Consider the following 21239-nt stretch of genomic DNA (forward strand, 5'->3'; position numbering starts at 1 on the left):
CCTGGCCAACATGGCAAAACCCCATCTCTACTAAAAATACAAAAATTAGCTGGGCATGGTGGTGCACACCTGTAGTCCCAGCTACTTGGTAGGCTGAGGCAGGAGAACTGCTTGAACCCAGGAGGTAGAGATTGCAGTGAGTGGAGATTATGCCACTGCATTCCATCCTGGGTGATGAAGTGAGACTCCATCTCCAAAAAAAAAAAAAAAAAAAGTAAAGAATAAATTAAGACATTCCCAGATAAACAAAAGCTACATTCCCAGATAAGCAAAAGCTAAAGGAGTTTGTTACAACTAGACCTGCCTTGGAAGAAATGCTCAAATAAGTCCTGCAAGGTGAAATGAAAAGATACTAGGAAGTAACTCAAAGCTGTATAAGAAAGAAAAATCTCAATAAAGGCAAATACATGAGCAATTACGAAAGCTAGTATTAGTGTAACAATGGTCTGTAAATTCACTTTTTGTTCTCTACATAATTTAAGAGACTATACATTTAAAACAACACAATTATTATTAATAGCTGAATGGCTAGTATTACTGTAATTTTGGTTTATATCTCCACATTTTGTTTTGTATATAACTTAAGAGATTAACACATTTAAAAGAGTTATTAGTTTATGTTTTAGGCATACAATGTGTAAAAGATATAATTTAAGAGAATAATGCATCTAAAAGAATTGGTAGTTTATGTTTTGGGGCACACAATGTGTAAAGATGTCATTTTGTGACACGAACAACTGAAAGGGGTGGGGATGGAGCTGTAATGGAGCAGAGTTTTTATATGTTATTAAAGTTAAACTTATATAAATTCAAATTACAGTGATATAACTTTAGGATGTAATCCCCATGGTAACCACAAAGGAAATAGCTATAGAATATACACAAAGGAAATGAGAAAGGAATTTAAACATTTCACCATAAAAAAATCAACTAAACACAAAAGACAGTAAAGCAGGAAATGAGGAGCAAACAAGCTATAATGCATATAGAAAGCAAATAGCAAAATGACAGAAGTTGCTGTTTATCAGTAATTACTTTAAATATAAATAGATTGACTATCTAATTAAAAGACAGTGATTGGCAGAATGGATAAAAAACATGTGATCCAGGCTGGGCGCGGTGGCTCACGCCTGTAATCCCAGAACTTTGGGAGGCTGAAGTCGGCAGATCACCTGAGGTCAGGAGTTCAAGACCAGCCTGGTCAATATGGTGAAACCCCGTTTCTACTGAAAATACAAAAAATTAGCAGGGCGTGGTGGCAAGTGCCTGCAATCCCAGCTACTCGGGAGGCTGAGGCAGGAGAATCGCTTGAACTAGGGAGGTGGAGGTTGCAGTGAACTGAGATCGCGCCATTGTACTCCAGCCTGGGCAACAGGAGCGAAACTCCATCTCAAAAAAACCCTCCAAGAAACCACATGATCCAAGTAATGCTGTCTACAGGAGACTCATTTTAGATCCAAAGACATAATTAAACTGGAAGTGAAAGGATGAAAAAAGATGTACCATTCAAATAGTAAACAAAAGACAACAGGGTGACTATATTAATAACAGATGAAATAACTTTAAATTTTCAAAGAGTACAAGAGACAAAGAAGGACATTATTAATAAAAGGTTCAATACAGCAAGATTATAAGCAATTACAAACATTTTCACATCTAATGACAGACCACCAAAATATATGAAGCAAAAACTGACAGAATTGAACACAGAAAAAGACAATTGTATAATAATAGTTTGAGACTTCAACATTCAGTCTCAATAATAGATAGAACAAACAGAATATAAGTTAGAAAATACAGGACTTAGGCCGGGCGCAGTGGCTCACGCTTGTAATCCCAGCACTTTGGGAGGCCGAGGCGGGCGGATCACGAGGTCAGGAGATCGAGACCACGGTGAAACCCCGTCTCTACTAAAAATACAAAAAAAATTAGCCGGGCGTAGTGGCGGGCGCCTGTAGTCCCAGCTACTCGGAGAGGCTGAGGCAGGAGAATGGCGTGAACCCGGGAGGTGGAGCTTGCAGTGAGCCGAGATCACGCCACTGCACTCCAGCCTGGACGACAGAGCGAGACTCCGTCTCAAAAAAAAAAAGAAAATACAGGACTTATACAACAGAATAAACCAACTAGATTTAGCAGACATATAGAAAACTGAGACATATAGAGGCTGAGATCTTGCCACTGCACTGCAGCCTGGGTGACGGAGTGAGACTGTCCAAAAAAAAAAAGTTTCAATAGATTTTAAACGATAGATATCATACAGAGTATCTTACTTGACTACAACAGGATGAAGTTAGAAATCATTAACAGAAATAAAACTGGTAAATTCACAAATTAGTGGAAAATAAAAATACATTTTTTTCTTTCTTTCTTTTTCTTTTTTTTTTTTTTTGTGAGACAGAGCCTTGCTCTGTCACCCAGGCTGTAATGCAGAGGCACGATCTTGGCTCACTGCAACCTCTACCTCCCAGGTTCGATTTTTCCATCTCAGCCTCCCGAGTAGCTGGGATTACAGACATGCACCATCATGCCCGGCTAATTTTTGTGCTTTTAACAGAGACAGGGTTTCACCATGTTGGCCAGGCTGGTCTTGAACTCCTGGCCTCATGTGATCTGCCTGCCTCAGCCTCCCAAAGTGTTGGGATTACAGGCATGGGTCATCACACCCGGCCAAAAATTTTTTTTTTTTTTTTTTTTTTTTTGAGATAGTGTCTCACACTGTTGCCTGGGCTGGAGTGCAATGGCATGATCTCGGCTCATTGCAAGCTCTGTAATCCTAGCACTTTGGGAGGCCAAGGCGGCTGTATCATGAGGTCAGGAGTTCAAGACCAGACTGGCCAAGATGGTGAAACACCATCTCTACTAAAAATACAGAAAAATTAGCTAAGGGTGGTGGCAGGCACCTGTAATCTCAGCTACTTGGGAGGCTGAGGCAGAGAACTGCTTGATCCCAGGAGGCAGAGGTTGCAGTGAGCTGATATCACGCCACTGCACTCCAGCCTAGGTGACAGAGTGAGACTTTGTCTAAAAAAAAAAAAAAAATCTCCCAACAAAGAAAAGCCCTGGATCTGATGGCCTCACTGGTGAATTCCACCCAACACTTAAATTAACGAATATCAGGCTGGGCGTGGTGGCTCATGCCTGTAATCCCAGCACTTTGGGAGGCCGAGGCAGGTGGATCACCTGAGGTCGGGAGTTCAAGACCACCCTGACCTTTAGTAGAGACATGGAGAAACAATGTGTCTACTAAAAATAAAAAATTAGCTGGCATGGTGGTGCATGCCTGTAATCCCAGCTACTCGGGAGGCTGAGGCAGGAGAATCACTTGAACTCAGGAGGTGGAGGTTGCGGTGAGCCAAGATCGCGCCATTGCACTCCAGCCTGGGCAACAAGAGCGAAACTTCATCTCAAAAATAAAAAAGTAAAAAATAACAAACACCAAATCCTTCTCAAACTTTTACAATAAGTTGAAGAGTAGCATAACTTCCTAACTCATTCTCTGAGGCCAGTATTACTGTTAGGGAACAGCATAAGACTGTTAGAAGGAAACATAGGGCAAATGTTTCACAACACTGGATTTAGCGATGATTTATTGGATATGACACCGAAAGCACAGGCAACAAAAGAAAAAATTAGACAAACTGGACTTCATGAGAATTTAAAATTTTTGTGCATCAAAAGACACTGTCAACAGAGTAAAAAGGCAACACACAGAATGGGAGAAAGTATTTGCAAATCATGTATCTGATAAGGGATTAACATCCCGAATAAGCCAGGCATGGTGGATGATGCTTGTAATCCCAGTACTTTGGGAAGTCCAGGTGGGAGGATCTCTTGAAGGGATTGCAGACCAGACTGGGCACTGTAGGAAGATCCCATCTCTACAAAAAATTAGCCAGGTGCAGTGGCAGGTGCCTGTAGTCTCAGCTACTTGGGAGGCTGAGGAGGGAGAATCACTTGGGCCCAGGAGTTCAAGGCTGCAGTGAGCTATGATGACACACTCCAGCCTGGGCAACAGAGTGAGACCCTATCTCTAAGAAAAAAAAATCCAGAATATACAGAGAACTCCTAAAACCCAACAACAAAAATCCAAACAACCTAATTCAAAAATGGGGTTAATATCCAAAATATATAAGGAACTCAACTCAATATCAAAAAAACCAGATAACCTGATTAAACAATGGGCAAAGAACCTAAAGAGACATTTGTTAAAGACATACAAATGGCCAATGGGTATGTGAAAAAATGCTCAGCATCCCTAATCATCAAGGAAATGTAAATTTAAAAATGAGCTATCACCTCACAACTGTTAGAATGGCTATTATCAAAATGACACAAGATAACAAGTGGTGGTGAAGATGTGAAGAAAAGGGAACTCTGGTACCTTGTGGATGGGAATGTAAATTAGTATAGCCATTATAGAAAACAGTATGGAGGTTCCTCAAAAATTAAAAATAGAACTAGCATATAATCCAGCAATCCCATTAGTGTGTATGTGTCCAAGGGAAATAAAAATCAGTATATTGAAGAGATATCTGCATTTATGTGGTCATTGCAGCATTAATTTCAACAGTCAACATACGGAATCAACCCACGTGTCCATCAGTGAATGAATAGATAAAGAAAATGTGTATACGCATAATGGAATACTATTCAGCCTTAAAAAAGAAGGAAATCCTGTCATTTACAACAACATGGATGAGCCCAAAGGACACTATGTTAAATGAAATAAGCCAGGCACAGAAAGACAAATAGTGCACGATCTCACTCGTATGTGGAATCTTAAAAATCTGAACTCATGGAAGCAGAAGAGTAGAATGGTGGTTATCAGGGGATTAGGGAGGTATATAGATTGAAAAGATACTGGTCAAAGGATGTAAAATTTCAGTTGGAGGAATAAATTCAAGAGATCTTTGTATAATATCATAATTATAGTTAATCTCTCTTAACACTTGAAAATTGTTAAGAGGATAGATGTTAAGTGTTCTTACCACAAAAAAAAAGTATGTGAGGTAATGCATATGTTTATTAGTTTGATTTAGCCATTCCATGATGTATACATATTTCAAAACATCATGTTGTATACCATAAATATAAACAATTTGTATTTGCCAATTTAGAAAATAATCTTAAAATCCCACATATCCACACAAAAACTTGTATAAGAATGTTCATAGTAGCATTACTCATAATAGCCAAAAAGTGAAAACAACCTAAATGTCCATCAACCAATGAATGGATAAACAAAACATGATGTAGCTATACAATGGAGTATTAGTCAGCAATTAAAAAGGAATGATGTACTGATATATATACTACAACATGGATGGACTTTAAAAATGTTACGCTAAGTGAAAGAAGCCAATGACAAGGAATAACATATTAAAATATTCCATTTATATGAAATGTGCATGACAGGCAAATCTATAGAGACTGATTTTGTCTCAAATCAGTTGAAATTGGGGGTTTAGGGGAGAAACGGAAAGTGGGTACTAATGGGTTTGGGATTTCTTTTAGGGGTGATAAAATTGTTCTAAAATTGATTGTGGTGATGGTTGCACAAACTCTATAAATACACTAAAATACCACTGAAGTGTACACTTTAAATGGGTGAATTATATGGTATGTGAATTATATCTCAATCAAGGTATTTTTAAAAAGGAACAAAATTTTTTCTACTATGGAATGATCGCCAGCATATATTGTTAAGAAGAAAAAATGCAAGAAGAAGAGTGTGTTTAATATGTTCTTCTTTCCCTAAGAAGTGAGATATGAGTATATACGTCTCTATAATATTTCTAATGGAATAATAAAGTGTGAAATTTAAAAAATACCTATGTGGGAAGGAAAGAATAGGGTGGAAGAACAGGGATAGATGCTAGAAACTTATTTGACTATATGCCCCAAAGACAAAATGAACTAAAAACCAATTTTCAGTAGTAATCATATTCTTGATAGTATTACTGGTACTTTTATTCTGAGACTGTTCTGTGTAAAATGTGGATTATTATACAAAAGATAAATTTATGTTGGTTCCGCTGGACAAAAGCAAATCATGAATTAAATTATGTTGATGTTACTAAGAACCAAGATTTTCAACGTGGGATAAGGAAAAAGATGTGAGATTGATGAGACTAAGTAAAACCAAGTAGTCCTGAATCTGAACTGGAAGGATTAGTATGCACTGATGGTGCACTTTATGAAAAAGAAAGAGAAAGAAATACCTCCTAGCCTGGTCCACTGAAAAGACCTAAAAACAATGGCTACCTAAAAACATGGCTGGGTGCAGTGGCTCACACCTGTAATTCCAGCACTTTGGGAGGCCGAGGCAGGTGTATCACTTGAGGTCAGGAGTTCAAGACCAGCCTGACCAACATGGTGAAACCCTGTCTCTACTAAAAATACAAAATGAGCCGGACGTGGTGGCATGTGCCTGTAATCCCAGCTACTTGGGAAGCTGAGGCAGGAGAATCGCTTGAACCCAGGAGGCAGAGGTTGTAGTGAGCCAAGATCGCGCCATTGCACTCCAGGCTGGGTGACAAAGCTAGACTCTGTCTCAAAGTAAAAAGAAAAGTGAAGAAAACAAACAAACAAAAAATCAACGAGAACTCCTAACACCCAGACTGTGGTTTTGATACAGAAGTGGGGCAGGGAAGGTAGAGGAGGGCATGGTCCCCGGTGAGGGCTCCACCCCCAGGTCTGTCCCCATGGACCTAGGTGAGGACAGGCACTCCTGCCTTCATGCCCAAATGTTGCATTTCCCGAGACCACCCTGGTCTGCCATGCCCCCATCCTGTGCCTATAAAAACCCCCGAGACCCTAGGAGGCAGACACACAAGTGGCTGGACATCAAGAGGAGCAGATCGGCTGAAGAAGACACAAGTGGCTTGACACCTAGAGACACCGACAGGCACCAGCAGGCCACTGACTGACCTAGGCCATTGACTGGCAGAACGACGCGGAGTCAGGATGGGGCAGTGGGAGAAGAGTCAGGGTGGTCGAAGAAGAGTCAGGCCACTCAGCGGCCTGACTCCAAGGGAAAACCATCTCCCTTCAGGCTCCCCTATCTGCTGAAAGCTACTTCCACTCGATAAAACCTTACACACCCATTCTCCAAGCCCACATGTGATCTGATTCTTCTGGTACACCAAGACAAGAACCCCAGGATACAGAAAGCCCTCTGTCCTTGTGATAAGGTAGGGGTCTAATTGAGCTGACTAACACAAGCCACCTAGGGATGGCTAAACTAAAAGAGCACACTGTAACACATGCCCACTGGGGCTTCAGCTGTAAACATTCACCCCTAGACACTGCTGTGGGGACAGAGCCCCACAACCTACCTGTCTATACGCTCCTCTAGAGGTTTGAGCAGTGGGGCACTGAAGAAGCGAGCCACTCCCCCGTCACATGCCCTGCAATGGGGACAAGCGAACTTTCCCCGTTTCAGTTTCTAAATACCATTTCCTGCTAAAACAAATCAGGTTCATAGAAGAAAGTCTAATTCCAGGTCTAGAGTAGGAAATGTAAATGATGAGCCTAGAAATGTCTTAAATAATGCAGAAAGCAAGGAAATTATCAAAGACCACTAGAATCTGAAAAGAAGTCAAAAGTTAACTTGAAAAGCCTCCCATTAGCCAAAACTGGGACAATTTGAGCATCATTAAGGATACTGTTTAAAACTTATATGATAATATCTAGGATTCATAATGAGATTAAATAAAAAACAACAAAAAATAGCCCTAACTGATCACTTCACTGTTGGAGGATACAAATGAGTTAGAGGAAACAAATTCATTATGAAAACTGGTAAATAATGATAAAAACCAAGCATATACTCTGCCTATCCTATATGAACTATAACTCAGGATAACCAAATAGTTGATGAGAGGTTTTCTCTTTATAAAAGTAGTCCAGGGCCGGGCACGGTGGCTCACACCTGTAATCCCAGCACTTTGGGAGGCCAAGGCGGGTGGATCATGAGGTCAGGAGTTCAAGACCAGCCTGGCCAAGATGGTGAAACCCTGTCTCTACTAAATATACAAAAATTAGCCAGTCATGGTGGCGGGCACCTGTAATCCCAGCTACTCAGGAGGATGAGGCAGGGAATTGCTTGAACCTGGGAGGCGGAGGTTGCAGTGAGCCGAGACCACTGCACTCCAGCCTGGGTGACAGCGAGACTCCATCTCAAAAAAAAAAAGGTAGTCCAGCTAATAAATGAAGAAGGAATCAAAATATGAACATTTTATAATTTATAATAAAATTAATGGATAAGCAATGAGCAATGATAGTAAGTGGCTGCTCATGTCACAATAAGAGACAGCCAAGCATTATCACTTCCAAATAAAAGTATGTAATACCACCTAGGAAGTTTTCTTGCCAAAAAAAATCAAACCAGAATCTGTTCAAGCTCTTAGTTCTAATTTATAGGAAATACAGGAAACAAATGAACATGGTAAAACAACACCATAGGGTTGCAATCAGTAAAATACAAACTGTTGGAAATATCATGGGAAAAATGAACCAGTTTTGTCAACACATATATTGCCAAAAATCACTAAATAGATAAATCGATGAGAACATATGGATTAAAAGAGACAAACTTTCTGGGACAGATAGGTGACAGCAAAAAAAAAAAAAAAACCAGAAAAAAAACTTATCAGCCAAATGCTGATATGAATCCCATATGGATCTTAATTGAAAAAAAGAGAGACGAGGAAATGTCACTGATTTCCTGGCTGACTGAATATTTTCTGATATTAAGGAATTATTAAAATTTTCAGATGTAGTACGTTGTGGTTAAGTTAAAAAGCCTTTATCTTTTAGATATATGTTCTGAAACATTTATAGATGAAATGATATGATGAAGTCTAAGATATGCTTCAAAATAATACAGTTGGGGTTGGTAGTATAAAGGAAACAAGAATGGCCATGAGCCCTGTAGCTCAGGGACACATGAGGGTTTATTGAACAATTTGCCTCTACCTTTGTAATTGATTGAAATTTTCCGTTATAAAGGTTTAAAAAAATTCTAATGTCCTTAAATAATGCTTTGTTATGTAGCTTCGTATTTTCTGAGGTTTTAGAATGCTCTTCACACTAAAATTTTCCTGCCTGGGTTCTTTTCAGATAAGCCATGGCCTTTATTTGAATCTTTTATAGAAATATAAACAAGATAAGTACCCTCAAAAACTAAGTGACAATTTAGTTGTGGATAAAATAATAAATGCTTTAGCACTAAAATTTAATTTATTCTACACTTGCAAACTAACTTTAAACTTGAAAAAGCATACTGTTATTAACTCACTAAAAATTATAAATATTTTTATTTATACCACCTAAGGTAAGTTTTCATTTTAAAAATAAATTCCACAGTCACAGATACAAACACAAATAGCTCTATTACCACAGTTTGTACATGCTAAGGAAACTAAGCATTATTAGGGGTATCATAATTTCAAACTTGAATAAGCATCTTTTGTGGCTTTTCCACTAATTCTTTGATATACTCTGGAGATTAGCAGTGACAGAACAACATTTATTCTCTACTTCCTTCTCACTTTAAGACTATCGATAACACAGCCAGTGGTTTACAAATATGCTTACAGATCTAAATATGTGAGCCAAAAGAATGTTCTTACCTGTTGCCTATACAGTAAGAGTTTGCCTTCAATGGGCTCATTTCTCATCATTTTCTTTTCAACCAACTGGTTAATTTCTGTGTTTATTTCATTTATCTAAAATAGCATGAAAGCAAAAAAAAAAAGTTAAAACTTTTCCTATAAGTACACAAACTAAGTGACGGCTGGCCAAACCAGCTTTGAATTTATGGTTCTTTTTTTTTTTTTTTTTTTTTTTTTTTTTTTTTTTTAGAGACAAGGTTTTTTTTTTTTTTTTTTTTTTTTTTTTTTTTTAGAGACAAGGTCTCAGTTTCACCTAATTTTTTTTTTAAGAGATGGGGTCTTGCTATGTTGCCCAGACTGATTTTGAATTCCTGGGCTCAAGTGATCCTCCCACCTTGGCCTCCCAAAGTGCTGGGATTACAGAGGTGAGCCACGGCACCCATCCGGAATTTACAGTTCTTAACATTAAGTCTCTGATGGGCAAAACAGTTCCATTAATGTTATGGGGAGCTTGTTATGATTACTTTTAGAAACAATTTACATTTCATGATATATAGTTACACAGTTTGATTACTTACATAGATTTAATCATCTATGTCTAAATTATCCTAAAGTATTTTACATGAAATATTTATACATTACCACCAAGATGCTTTCTAAAAATCTGAAGTTATCCCCTCACCTAGGTTGTGACTTCAAGTCACTGCAAGTGATAAAGCAAATGTGAACAAACGTGCACTAGGGATTTATTACAAGGATTCATGAACCCAGCTGAGAGTTGACAGAGATAACACCCTTCCTGTGCTAGTAATCTGTGATTCTTTGATAGCTGTCATTTATCCTAATCATTAATCTAAATCTTTCCAAAATGTAATAAAACTGAATAAATCTGACAGAAGCATATAGTTCCTCAACAAATCAAAACAAAAACCATGGTTTTCAGTGTATCCATCCTTTGAAAGATTAGAGTTCTCTCTAACCCTAACCCTAATTCTGTGACATTAAATTTTAGTCAGATTAGGCTGGGCACGGTGGCTCATGCCTGTAATTGAAACACTTTGGGAGGCTGAGGCGGGTGGATCATCTGAGGTCAGGAGGTCAAGACCAGCCTGGCCAACATGGTGAAACCCCGTCTCTACTAAAAATACAAAAAATTAGCTGGGCTTGGTGGCATGCACCTGTAGTCCTGGCTACTCCGGGGGCTGAGGCAGGAGAATCACTTGAACCCAGCAGGTGGAGGTTGCAGTGAGCCGAGATCGCACCACTGGACTCCAGCCTGGGTGACAGAGTGAGACTCCATCTCAAAAACAAAACAAAACAAAACAAAATTTTAGCCAGATCTGACTTGGACATTTAATTTTTCTAAGTAAATTAAAAGAATAAAACAGTCAGGCCTGGGCGCGGTGGCTCACGCCTGTAATCCCAGCACTTTGGGAGGCTGAGGTGGGTGGATCACAAGGTCAGGAGTTAGAGACTAGCCTGGCCAACACAGTGAAACCCCGTCTCTACTAAAAATACAAAAATTAGCTGGGCGTGGTGGTGGGTGCCTGTAATTCCAGCTACTCGGGAGGCTGAGGCAGAATTCACTCGAATCCAGGAGGTGGAGGTTGCAGTGAGCCCGGATCGCACCACTGTACTCCAGCCTGGGCAACAGAGCTACACTCCATCTCAAAAAAAAACCAAAAAAACAAAAAAAACAGTCAGAATTATGTATTTAATTGTAGTGGCTATTAACCACATAGTAAGCACACTAAAGAATTAGCAAGTCAAAACATTTCAATTAGGCTGAGTGCAATGGCCCACACCTGTAATCCCTGCACTTTGGGAGACTCAGACGGACGGAGGCAGGCAGATCTCTTGAATCTGGGAGGTCAAGACCATGCTGGGCAACATGGCCAGACCCTGTCTGTACAAAAAATTCAAAAGTTGGCCAGAACTGGTGGCATGCACCTTGTAGTCCCAGCTGCTTGGGAAGCTGAGGTGGGAGGATCACTTGAGCCTGGGAGATGGAGGCTGCAGTGAGCTGTGATCATGTCACTGAACTCCAGCCTAGGTGACAGTGTGAGACTCCATGTCAAAAAAAAAAAAAAAAATTAGACAGGCATAGTGGCGTGTGCCTGTAATCCCAGCTAGTCAAGAGACTGAGGCAGAAGAATCGCTTGAACCCAGGAGGTGAAGGTTGCAGTGAGCCGAGATTGTGCCACTGCACTCCAGCCTGGGCAACAGAGCAAGTTTCATCAAAAAAAAAAAAAAAGGCACTGCACCTGACCTAGCGTTTTAATTCTAGGGAACAAAAATGGTATAATCAGGCCAAGCACAGTGGCTCACACCTGTAATCCCAGCACTTTGGGAGGCTGAGGTGGGCAGATCACCGGAGGTCAGGAGTTCGAGACCAGCCTGGACAAATGGCAAAACCCCCATCTCTATTAAAAATAAAAAAATTGGCCAGGCATGGTGGCACATATCTGTAGTCCCAGCTACTTGGGAGGCTACTTGGGAGGCTGAGGCAGGAGAATGGCTTGAACCTGGGAGGCAGAGGTTGCAGGGAACTGAGATCTCACCACTGCACTCCAGCCTAGGCAACAGAGCAAGACTCCGTCTCAAAAAACAAAACAAGGCCTGGTGTGGTGGCTCACGCCTGTAATCCCAGCACTTCAGGAGGCAGAGATGGGTGGATCACAAGGTCAGGAGTTCGAGACCAGCATGACCAACATGGTGAAACCCTGTCTCTACTACAAATACAAAAATTAGCCAGGCGTGGTGGCGCGTGCCTGTAATCCCAGCTACTCAGGAGGCTGAGGCAGGAGAATCGCTTGAACTCGGGAAACGGAGGTTGCAGTGAGCCAAGATCACGCCACTGCACTCCAGCCTGGGCAACAGAACAAGACTCCGTCTCAAAAAAAACAAAAAACAAAAAAACAAAAAACAAACAAACAAAAACCAAAAAATTAGCCAGGCATGGTGGCTTGTGCCTGTAATCCCAGCTAGTTGGGAGGCTGAGGCTGGAGAATCACTTGAACCCAGGAGGCAGAGGTTGCAGTTAGCTGAGATTGGGCCACTGTACTCTAGCCTGGGCAACAGAGCAAGTACTATCTCAAAAAAAAAACCTGGTATAACCTGATACCAGCTTTCAATAAGCATTACAACATTTAGTAATTCCAAGGCAGGTGTACAAGGTTAATAAAAATATTAGCTTTAAATATAAAATTTGCTATAATATTTTGCTTGGAAATAAAAATTAATGACAATTAAAATATTTTTAAATTTCCCATCTAAATGCTTATATTAAGAAGACATAAAGCCACTGGTTAATTCATATGCATTAATTTACATATTTAAGTTACTTCATTTGCCAATCAATTGGCTATGTTTTCATAACATCATGTGCATTAAGTAATAGCATAACATTCTATAATTCCTCATAAAGGACAATTCCTCATAAGAGTTGTCAACTCTTAGCATAGGTTAATTTAAGAGTCAATAGTGGGATACTACAGAAAGCAGTTCACATAATTTTATAGGACTGGGGATCAGATAAAATTGAGAGCTATAAAAAGATGATTCTCACTTACTTTAGATTCAAGTTCAAGAAGATCAGAATGGCCCATAGCTGGCTCTGAAACTACTTTTTGTAAAAAATGTAATTCCTTTTTCTTATTTTCTAATTCTTTAGGAAATTTTTCAGTTACCATATATAAATTAAATTTTATCTCCTCCTCTAGCCTCTTCATTAAACCTTTAAAAATAAAATAAATAAATATTCAGCCCAAAAGAGTAGGTAACAGTGATATTCTGTATACTATTTTAAATATAAGACCTGGATAGGGCATATCTGTTGAAAACAATCTGTATAATATCTAGCATAGTACAATAAAAGATTGGCCATTGAAATATTTTATTGTTAATTACAATGAAAATGAAGAAACATAATTTACATGGAAGAATATTTAAATAATTATAGAAAAAGTGTTATTATGACCTTTTCAAATTATAACCTAATTCTTTTATATCCCACAATATGCAAAAATAACATGTGCAGAGCCAGATATATTGTTGGGTCATATTTTACCTTCTAAGTATTTAAGAGACCCATGAACCAAATGATAACACAAATAAAATCTAACCCAGGTGCTCTTTTATACAGATGATCATGTATTTTTTTTCTTTTGGAATACTTTTGATGATATATATATATATATATATATATATATATATATGTATTTTTATTTTTTTGAGACAGGGTCTTGCTCTGTCACCCAGGCTAGAGTGCAGTGGCACTATCTCAGCTCACTGCATCCTAAACCTTCACAGCTCAAGTGATCCTCCCACCTTAGCCTCCTGAGTAGCTGGAAGTAGCTGGCACCACAGGTGTACATCACCACGCCTAGGTAATTTTTGTATTTTTTTTGTAGAGATGAGGTTTTGCCATGTTGCCCAGGCTGGTCTCTAACTCCTGGGCTTGAGCAGTTACCCGCCTCAGCCTCTCAAAGTGCTGGGATTACAGGTGTGAGCCACTGTACCCAGAACAATTTATATTTCTATTATAACAGTTCATAAATGGTAATTCATTATCATTTGCCAGCTTCAAGCCAATGAAGACATTACTAAAAGCACGACAAGTTAAAATCTAAAAAAGAGTAACAGGCCAGGTGCAGTGGCTCACGCCTGTAATTTCAGCACTTTGGGAGGCCGAGGTGGGTGGATTACCTAGGTCAAGAGTTCGAGAGCAGCCTGGGCAACATGGCAAAACCCTGTCTCTACTAAAAATATAAAAATTAGCCGGGCATGGTGGCGCATGCCTGTAGTCCCAGCTACTTGGGAGGCTGAGGAACAAGGATCGCTTGAACCTGGGAGGAAGAGGATGCAGTGAGCCAAGATCGTGTCACCGTCACTGCATTCCAGCCTGGGGGACAGAGGGAGACTCTGTCTCAAAAAAAGAAAAGAAAAAAGAAACAAAGTATCTACCTACACATAAATGTTTTAAGTTTTCCATGTTTTGGTATTTTTTATTTTGTAGAGTATTATTAGTTTACAGTTAGGTGGCAATTTATATTTTTAATATTTTAGTTTTCTTATTTTTGCAGATGGACAACTATACACACAGATTTTCAGTGAATAACGGTCTTGTTTTAAATTCCCAGCCTAGAGAGATTTACAAGGTTTATTTCAGATCTTTCCATTCACACATTTACAAATTCTGACTTGAATGTTTTTTGGTTTCTGTTTTAGATGAAATCTTGCTCTGTCACTCAGGTTGGAGTGCAGTGGTACATTCTGGGTTCACTGCATCCTCTGTCTGTCCCCTGGGTTCAAGCGATTCTCCTGCCTCAGCCTCCTGAGTAGCTGGAATTAGTTGCACACTACCAGCTCGGCTAATTTTTTGTATTTTTGGTAGAGACAGGGTTTCATCATGTACTTTTTGGTAGAGACAGGGTTTCATCATGTTAAGGCCAGGCTGGTCTGCAACTCCTGACCTCAAGTTATCCGCCTGCCTGGGCCTCCCAAAGTGCTGGGATTACATGTGTGAGCCACTGCGTCTGGAGTGGCTCGAGTTTTTAACACATGGCGTTTCTGGTTTAAGTAATCTGTGTACATAGATTGCATAATACATCTGGCCCAAAGCCTTAAAACTATTTTTAGTTCCATTGTGCTAACCATATATTAACATGTAAAATTTTATTAACTGCAAATTCTAAGTTTTCCATTCATTACTTCACTATTCCTTCTTTTTTCAGGATTAGAAAAAGGAAGAGAAGAGAAAGTGTTTAATAAATCACACTGTAAGCTGGGCGTGGTGCCTCACGCCTGTAATCCCAGCACTTTGAGAGGCCAAGGCAGGTGAATCACCTGAGGTTGGGAGTTTGAGACCAGCCTGACCAACATGGAGAAACCCCATCTCTACCAAATATACAAAAAATTAGCCGGGCATGGTGACTTATGCCTGTAATCCCAGCTACCCCGGAGGCTGTAGAGACGCTTGAGGCAGGAGAATCGCTTGAACCCGGGAGGTAGAGGTTGCGGTGAGCCGAGATCATGCCATTGCACTCTAGCCTGGGCAACAAGAGTGAAACTCCATCTCAAAAAATAAAAAATAGGCCAGGCATGGTGGCTCACGCCTGTAATCCCAGCACTTTGGGAGGCTGAGGTGGGCAGATCACCTGAGGTCGGGAGTTTGAGACCAGCTTGACCAACATGGAGAAACCCCATCTCTACTAAAAAAAAATACAAAATTAGCCGGGTGTGGTGGCATATGCCTGTAATCCCAGCTACTTGGGAGGCTGAGGCAGGAGAATTGCTTGAACCTGGGAGGTGGAGGTTGCAGTGTGCCAAGATCACGCCATTGCACATCAGCCTGGGCAACAGGAGCGAAACTCCATCTCAAAAAATAAATAAATAAGTAAATAAATAATAAAAATAAATAAATCACACTGTAATTAGTCAGTCATTCCTATGTGGTTTTCAATTAAATCTACATCCTGGCTTCTTTGTCTGTTAGATGACCAGCTTTTCCATCCTCAGGTTCTTAAGCGTACCCCATGTAATTAGAGATGCATGGAATCAAAGACTAAAATGTTTTTAAGATTTAAAATTCTCAAATAATATTTTCTCTATTTAAAAAAAAGTTTCTAATTCTAGAAAATACAAACTGATTTATAGTGACAGAAAGCAAATCCATGGTTGCCTGGGGACGGACAGAAAGGCAGAAGGGGGCAAGAGTGAGACATTAAAAAGAGTCAATGGAAATGTTTGGGGGTGATGGATAGGTTTGTGATCTTGATTAAAAGCTGATGGTTTCACCAGTGTATGCGTATGTCAAAAGTAATCAAGAATACACTTTAGGGCATGGGAGGAAAGGGGAAGAAGAGCATTCAGACAAATACTTAAAGCGTGCAGAGCTTAAAACCTAGATGACAGGTTGATAGGTGCAGCAAACCACCATGGCACATGTATACTTATGTAGCAAACCTGCACATTCAGCACATGTAACCCAAAACTTAAAGTAAAATTAAAAAAAAATTTTTTTAAACACATTTTAAATATAAGCTATTTATTTATTGAGACAAAGTCTTACTCTGTCACCTAGGCTGGAGTGCAGTGGCACAATCATAGCTCACTTTAACCTCAAACTCTTGGGCTCAAGTGATCCTCCTGCCTCGGGCTCCTGGATAGCTAGGACTATAGGCATGTACCACCATGCCCAGCTAATTTTTTATTTTTTATTTTATTTTATTTTATTTTATTTTATTTTATTTTATTTTATTTTATTTTATGTATGTATGTATGTATGTATGTATGTATTTATTTATTTTGAGATGGAGTCTCGCTCTGTCGCCCAGGCTGGAGTGCAGTGGCGCAGTCGCAGCTCACTGCAAGCTCTGCCTCCCGAGTTCATGCCATTCTCCTGAGTGGAACTCCATCTCAAAAAAAAAAAAAAGATTAACTTCAGTGAATGTTTTATAATATAGCTGTTACTCTGCAAAAAGACAAATTACACTGTCATACTAAAAGTACTTTTTTGTTATTCAAGTAAACATTAGCTTTTGTAAGCCTTTTTTGTTACTGAAAAGTTAGAGCTTATTAAACTAAATACCTGGATCAATTAAATATGTTTAATCTACCCTTTTCCTAGGCTGTGAACAGATCACTTTCCACTTCCCAGAAAGATGTCAACAAAGTAGGAACTCCTTAACCTTCTGCTCCCTGCTCTTGTAGAATTTCATAGTTTACTACAGAAAGATGAATTAACCCTCTATCAGCTATTTACATTGGGATAGTTCTCCAGTACAAATGAGAGCTTTCCGCTGCCCTTTCGGTTTGCGTGGTCTTTCTTCTGACAAGCAAAAATGCTTTGTAAAATGCCTAGGATGGATCTGGTGGTGTAATCTGGGCTGTTAGGACAGTTTATCCTCTGTGTTAAGCTACTGTAAGAACAGAGCCAGAGATACCTACGTCATTAGCACTGTTATTCTACAAACCAAAATGTGAAAAACAGTCGGTTTTAAGGATCCAGCATTCTATTATTTTTCTTTATAGCCCTGGCTTTAAAACAATGATTCATAATTTTTCCAACCATCATTTTCACAACATCCATGCTAAGTCCTTTATTTATTTATTTATTTATTTATTTATTTATTTATTTATTTATTTTTCTTGAGACAGAGTCTCGGTCTGTTGCCCAGGCTGGAGTGCAATGGCGCGATATCGGCTCACTGCAACCTCTGCCTTCCAGGTTCAAGCAGTTCTCCTGCCGCAGCATCCCGAGTAGCTGAGATTACAGGCACATGCCATCATGCCCAGCTAATTTTTTTGTACTTTTAGTAGAAACAGGGTTTCACAATGTTGGCCAGGTTGGTCTCGAACTCCTGACCTCAAGTGATCCACCTGCCTCAGCCTCCTAAAGTGCTGGGATTATAAGTGTGAGCTACCATGCCCAGCCATGCTAAGTCCTTTATACAAGCACAAACCAGACAGCCTCCCTCCACAATTGTTTTCATTATCTTCACTCTCTGACGTGAAAAACTGGTTAGGAATTGTTTGTCATTGTTGTTAAGATGGAGTCTCGCTCTGTCGCCCAGGCTGGGCTGCAGTGGGGCGGTCTCAGCTCACTGCAACCTCTACCTCCCGAATTCAAGCGATTCTCCTGCCTCAGCCTCCCAAGTAGCTGGGATTACAGGCGCCCGCCACCATGCTCTGCTAATTTTTGTATGTTTAGTAGAGATGGTGTTTTGCCATGTTGGCTAGGCTGTTCTCGAACTCCTGACCTCTCGCCACCTTGGGCTCCCAAAGTGCTGGGATTATAGGCATGAGCCACTGCACCTGGCCATCTGGTTAGGAATTTTTAAAAACATCTGGTGAAAACCCAGGGATGTCTTCATCAGGGCTCTCCTTCTCCAGCTAGGAAATGATGTTCCAAAATGCTGAGACATCACTTGATGATAACTAATTCTCACAAATTGATTTTTTAGGAAGATCTTGATTTAAATTAATATTTTCTAATCACCTATACCATATAATAATTTCCACTTACTTTCAGGCTTTGCATCTGCTGCAGCTTGGCACATGCTTTTCAGCTGGTTTTGTACTCTTTGCAATCTTTGCACTGCATGAAATAGCTTTAAAATACAATTAAATAGATTACTTGCTTAGTCTACTGAAGCTTACCTCTCACTTAGGCAAGCAATGGAAAATACAAGTTCCATATAATTCTTATGATATAAAAGGAACAAATAATAAGAATTCAGAAAATTCCCATATTAAACCCAAAATGTAACTGGTTCTCTCAATTCCTTTTCACATACATTTTTTAAGGAAGTTTTCAGAAATTTTTTAGTTATTTACTGGATTTGCAGTTTAAGGAAAAATACTTACCAAAGAAACACACACACCAGATTTTTCCTGTTATACATGGTTTTCTTAAGGCTAAGTGATGTTAACACTGACATAGTGATGTTTCAGAATCACAAACCAACGCCAAGTAACCATTCAGGGCTTAGGCGATGCAGCTTACTGCTGCAGTGAAACTGCTTCAATGCCAAGTCAAGTGCCAGCAGAATCAAACATTTAAACTGCTGATTTAGTAGTAAATGAAGCTTATGTGAAGTATATTTTAATGTATAAGTCTACTCAGATTTTAAAATAGATTTTTAATAAGTAAAAGTAATAATTTCTGAGCAAGTTATTTTTTCTTTAAGGCAAAGTTTAAAAACATGCAGTGTAGGTGATTTTGAGCCTTTTCATGACTTATTTGCCATTGTAGTAAACTGCAGAGGGTACTGTGATCAGTGGAATAAAAAGAATGGTCTCATAGCCCTGGAATCTAAAGGCATCCTTTAGAGATTCTAGAAGTTTTATTAGCAGTTAATCTTACTGTTAACATTACAATGACTCTTCTGTAATGTTGGAACAACATGAGGTAAGCATAGGCCAAAAGACAGTGTATAGATACAATTCAGAGTATAAAACCCAAAAAGTGGTATTGTTGTTGCCACAAAATATTTATCTTTCTTTTTTTTTTTTTTCAGACAAAGTCTCGCTCTGTTGCCTAAGCTGGAGTGCAGTGGTGTGATCTTGGCTCACCTCAACCTCCGCCTCCTGGGTTCAAGTGATTCTCCTGCCTCAGCCTCCCGAGTAGGTGGGACTACAGGCATGTGCCACCATGCCCAGCTAATTTTTGTATTTTTAGTATAGACAGGGTTTCACTGTGCTGGCCAAGCTGGTCTTGAACCCCGACCTCATGATCCGCCCGCCTCAGCCTCCCAAAGTGCTGGGATTACAGGTGTTAGCCACTGCACCCGGCCTGAAATATTTATCTTAATTAAAAGAGAGTATTCCATTATGTCAGCAAAAGGAACGTGAGCGTCTACAATTTTATTTTATTTTATTTTATTTTTATTTTTTATTTTTTTGAGACGGAGTGTAGCTCTGTCGCCCAGGCTGGAGTGCCGTGGCGCGATCTCCGCTCACTGCAAGCTCCACCCCCCGGGTTCATGCCATTCTCCTGCCTCAGCCTCCCGAGTAGCTGGGACTACAGGCGCCCGCCACCACGCCCGGCTAATTTTTTTGTATTTTTAGCAGAGACGGGGTTTCACTGTGTTCGCCAGGATGGTCTCGATCTCCTGACCTCGTGATCCACCCAACTTGGCCTCCCAAAGTGCTGGGATTACAGGCATGAGCCACCGTGCCCGGCCGCGTCTACAATTTTAAAACTCTTTTCTTTACATTTGGATTATGAGAAGGAACTATTTCCTTCATACTGACAATATAAACTTTTATGTGGATACCTGATTCTTTTGTTCCTGTTTCTGTTGTGCAAGATATTCTTCTGTCTCTTTTTCAACTCGAAGTTGCCTTGCTATTTTAAGCATCCATTGATGATTCTGAGCTGTCTCCACCTACCGTAAGGGAATAAGTAGTACATGTTACTGTCAGGTTTGAAGAAAAAAATTAGCATGTCATGTGACTCAGACATCCACTTATCATTTCCTTTGGGTAAACAGTACTCCCTAGAGATGACAGTAAAGCTCTAGGCTCCAGGTCCTTGAAAGTGCTGGGCTACTGCCTAGAGAGATTCCCTTTTCATCAATGTTATTTGAGTCCATCCTCAGATATACACTCATGCTTGGCTGAATCTTTATTTGCATTCCTAAATCTTTGTAAGTCCTTGGGACTTGGGGCCAAAGTCTTACAGTACTAATTCTGCCTTACCCTTTTCTTCAAATGTTCAACTCTCTTAATGAGCTGATCGTTTTCTTCTTCCATTGCACTGATATCCTAAAAAGTGGCAAAGAAGACCTTATAAGAAAAAGTATTCTCAGTCTGTAGGATACAGATAAGGTTTTATTTTGATTATGCATCTAACATTTTCATCATTTATAACCAGAGCATTAACAACCAAGATCTTCTTTTGGATGAAGGTCATTTCTATTTTTCCCCCAGGGCTTTTTATGCAGGGTAATTTTTTTGGCAGCCTGGTGTTCATCCAGAAATGCAACAAAAACCGGTTATAATGCAGCAAGGTAAAGCTGCCAACCAGCACATTTGTGTTCTGATTCCAAATATGGGCACATGATTTTTGAAAAATTTTCTATAATGGAAAGTGTGCAGGTCTAAATACATGAACAA

At 39.7% G+C, this 21239-nt stretch overlaps 1 protein-coding gene across 3 annotated transcripts in view; it reads right to left on the reverse strand.

The window, feature by feature from the left end:
• IFT81 (intraflagellar transport 81) overlaps positions 1 to 21239 on the reverse strand; it is a 93509-nt gene that overhangs the window by 61707 nt on the left and 10563 nt on the right. For all 3 annotated transcript variants that reach the window (XM_032168713.2, XM_058425939.1, XM_032168716.1), the window contains exons 6-10: positions 20823 to 20888; positions 20399 to 20509; positions 18646 to 18730; positions 13190 to 13353; positions 9636 to 9731 (exon numbers count right to left, since the gene is read on the reverse strand). In XM_032168713.2, coding sequence (XP_032024604.1) covers positions 9636 to 9731; positions 13190 to 13353; positions 18646 to 18730; positions 20399 to 20509; positions 20823 to 20888 — 522 coding nt within the window. The remainder of the gene's footprint in view (positions 1 to 9635; positions 9732 to 13189; positions 13354 to 18645; positions 18731 to 20398; positions 20510 to 20822; positions 20889 to 21239) is intronic.

Source organism: Hylobates moloch, unplaced genomic scaffold (genome assembly GCF_009828535.3).
Source record: "Hylobates moloch isolate HMO894 unplaced genomic scaffold, HMol_V3 SCAFFOLD_12, whole genome shotgun sequence".
NCBI lineage: Eukaryota > Metazoa > Chordata > Mammalia > Primates > Hylobatidae > Hylobates > Hylobates moloch.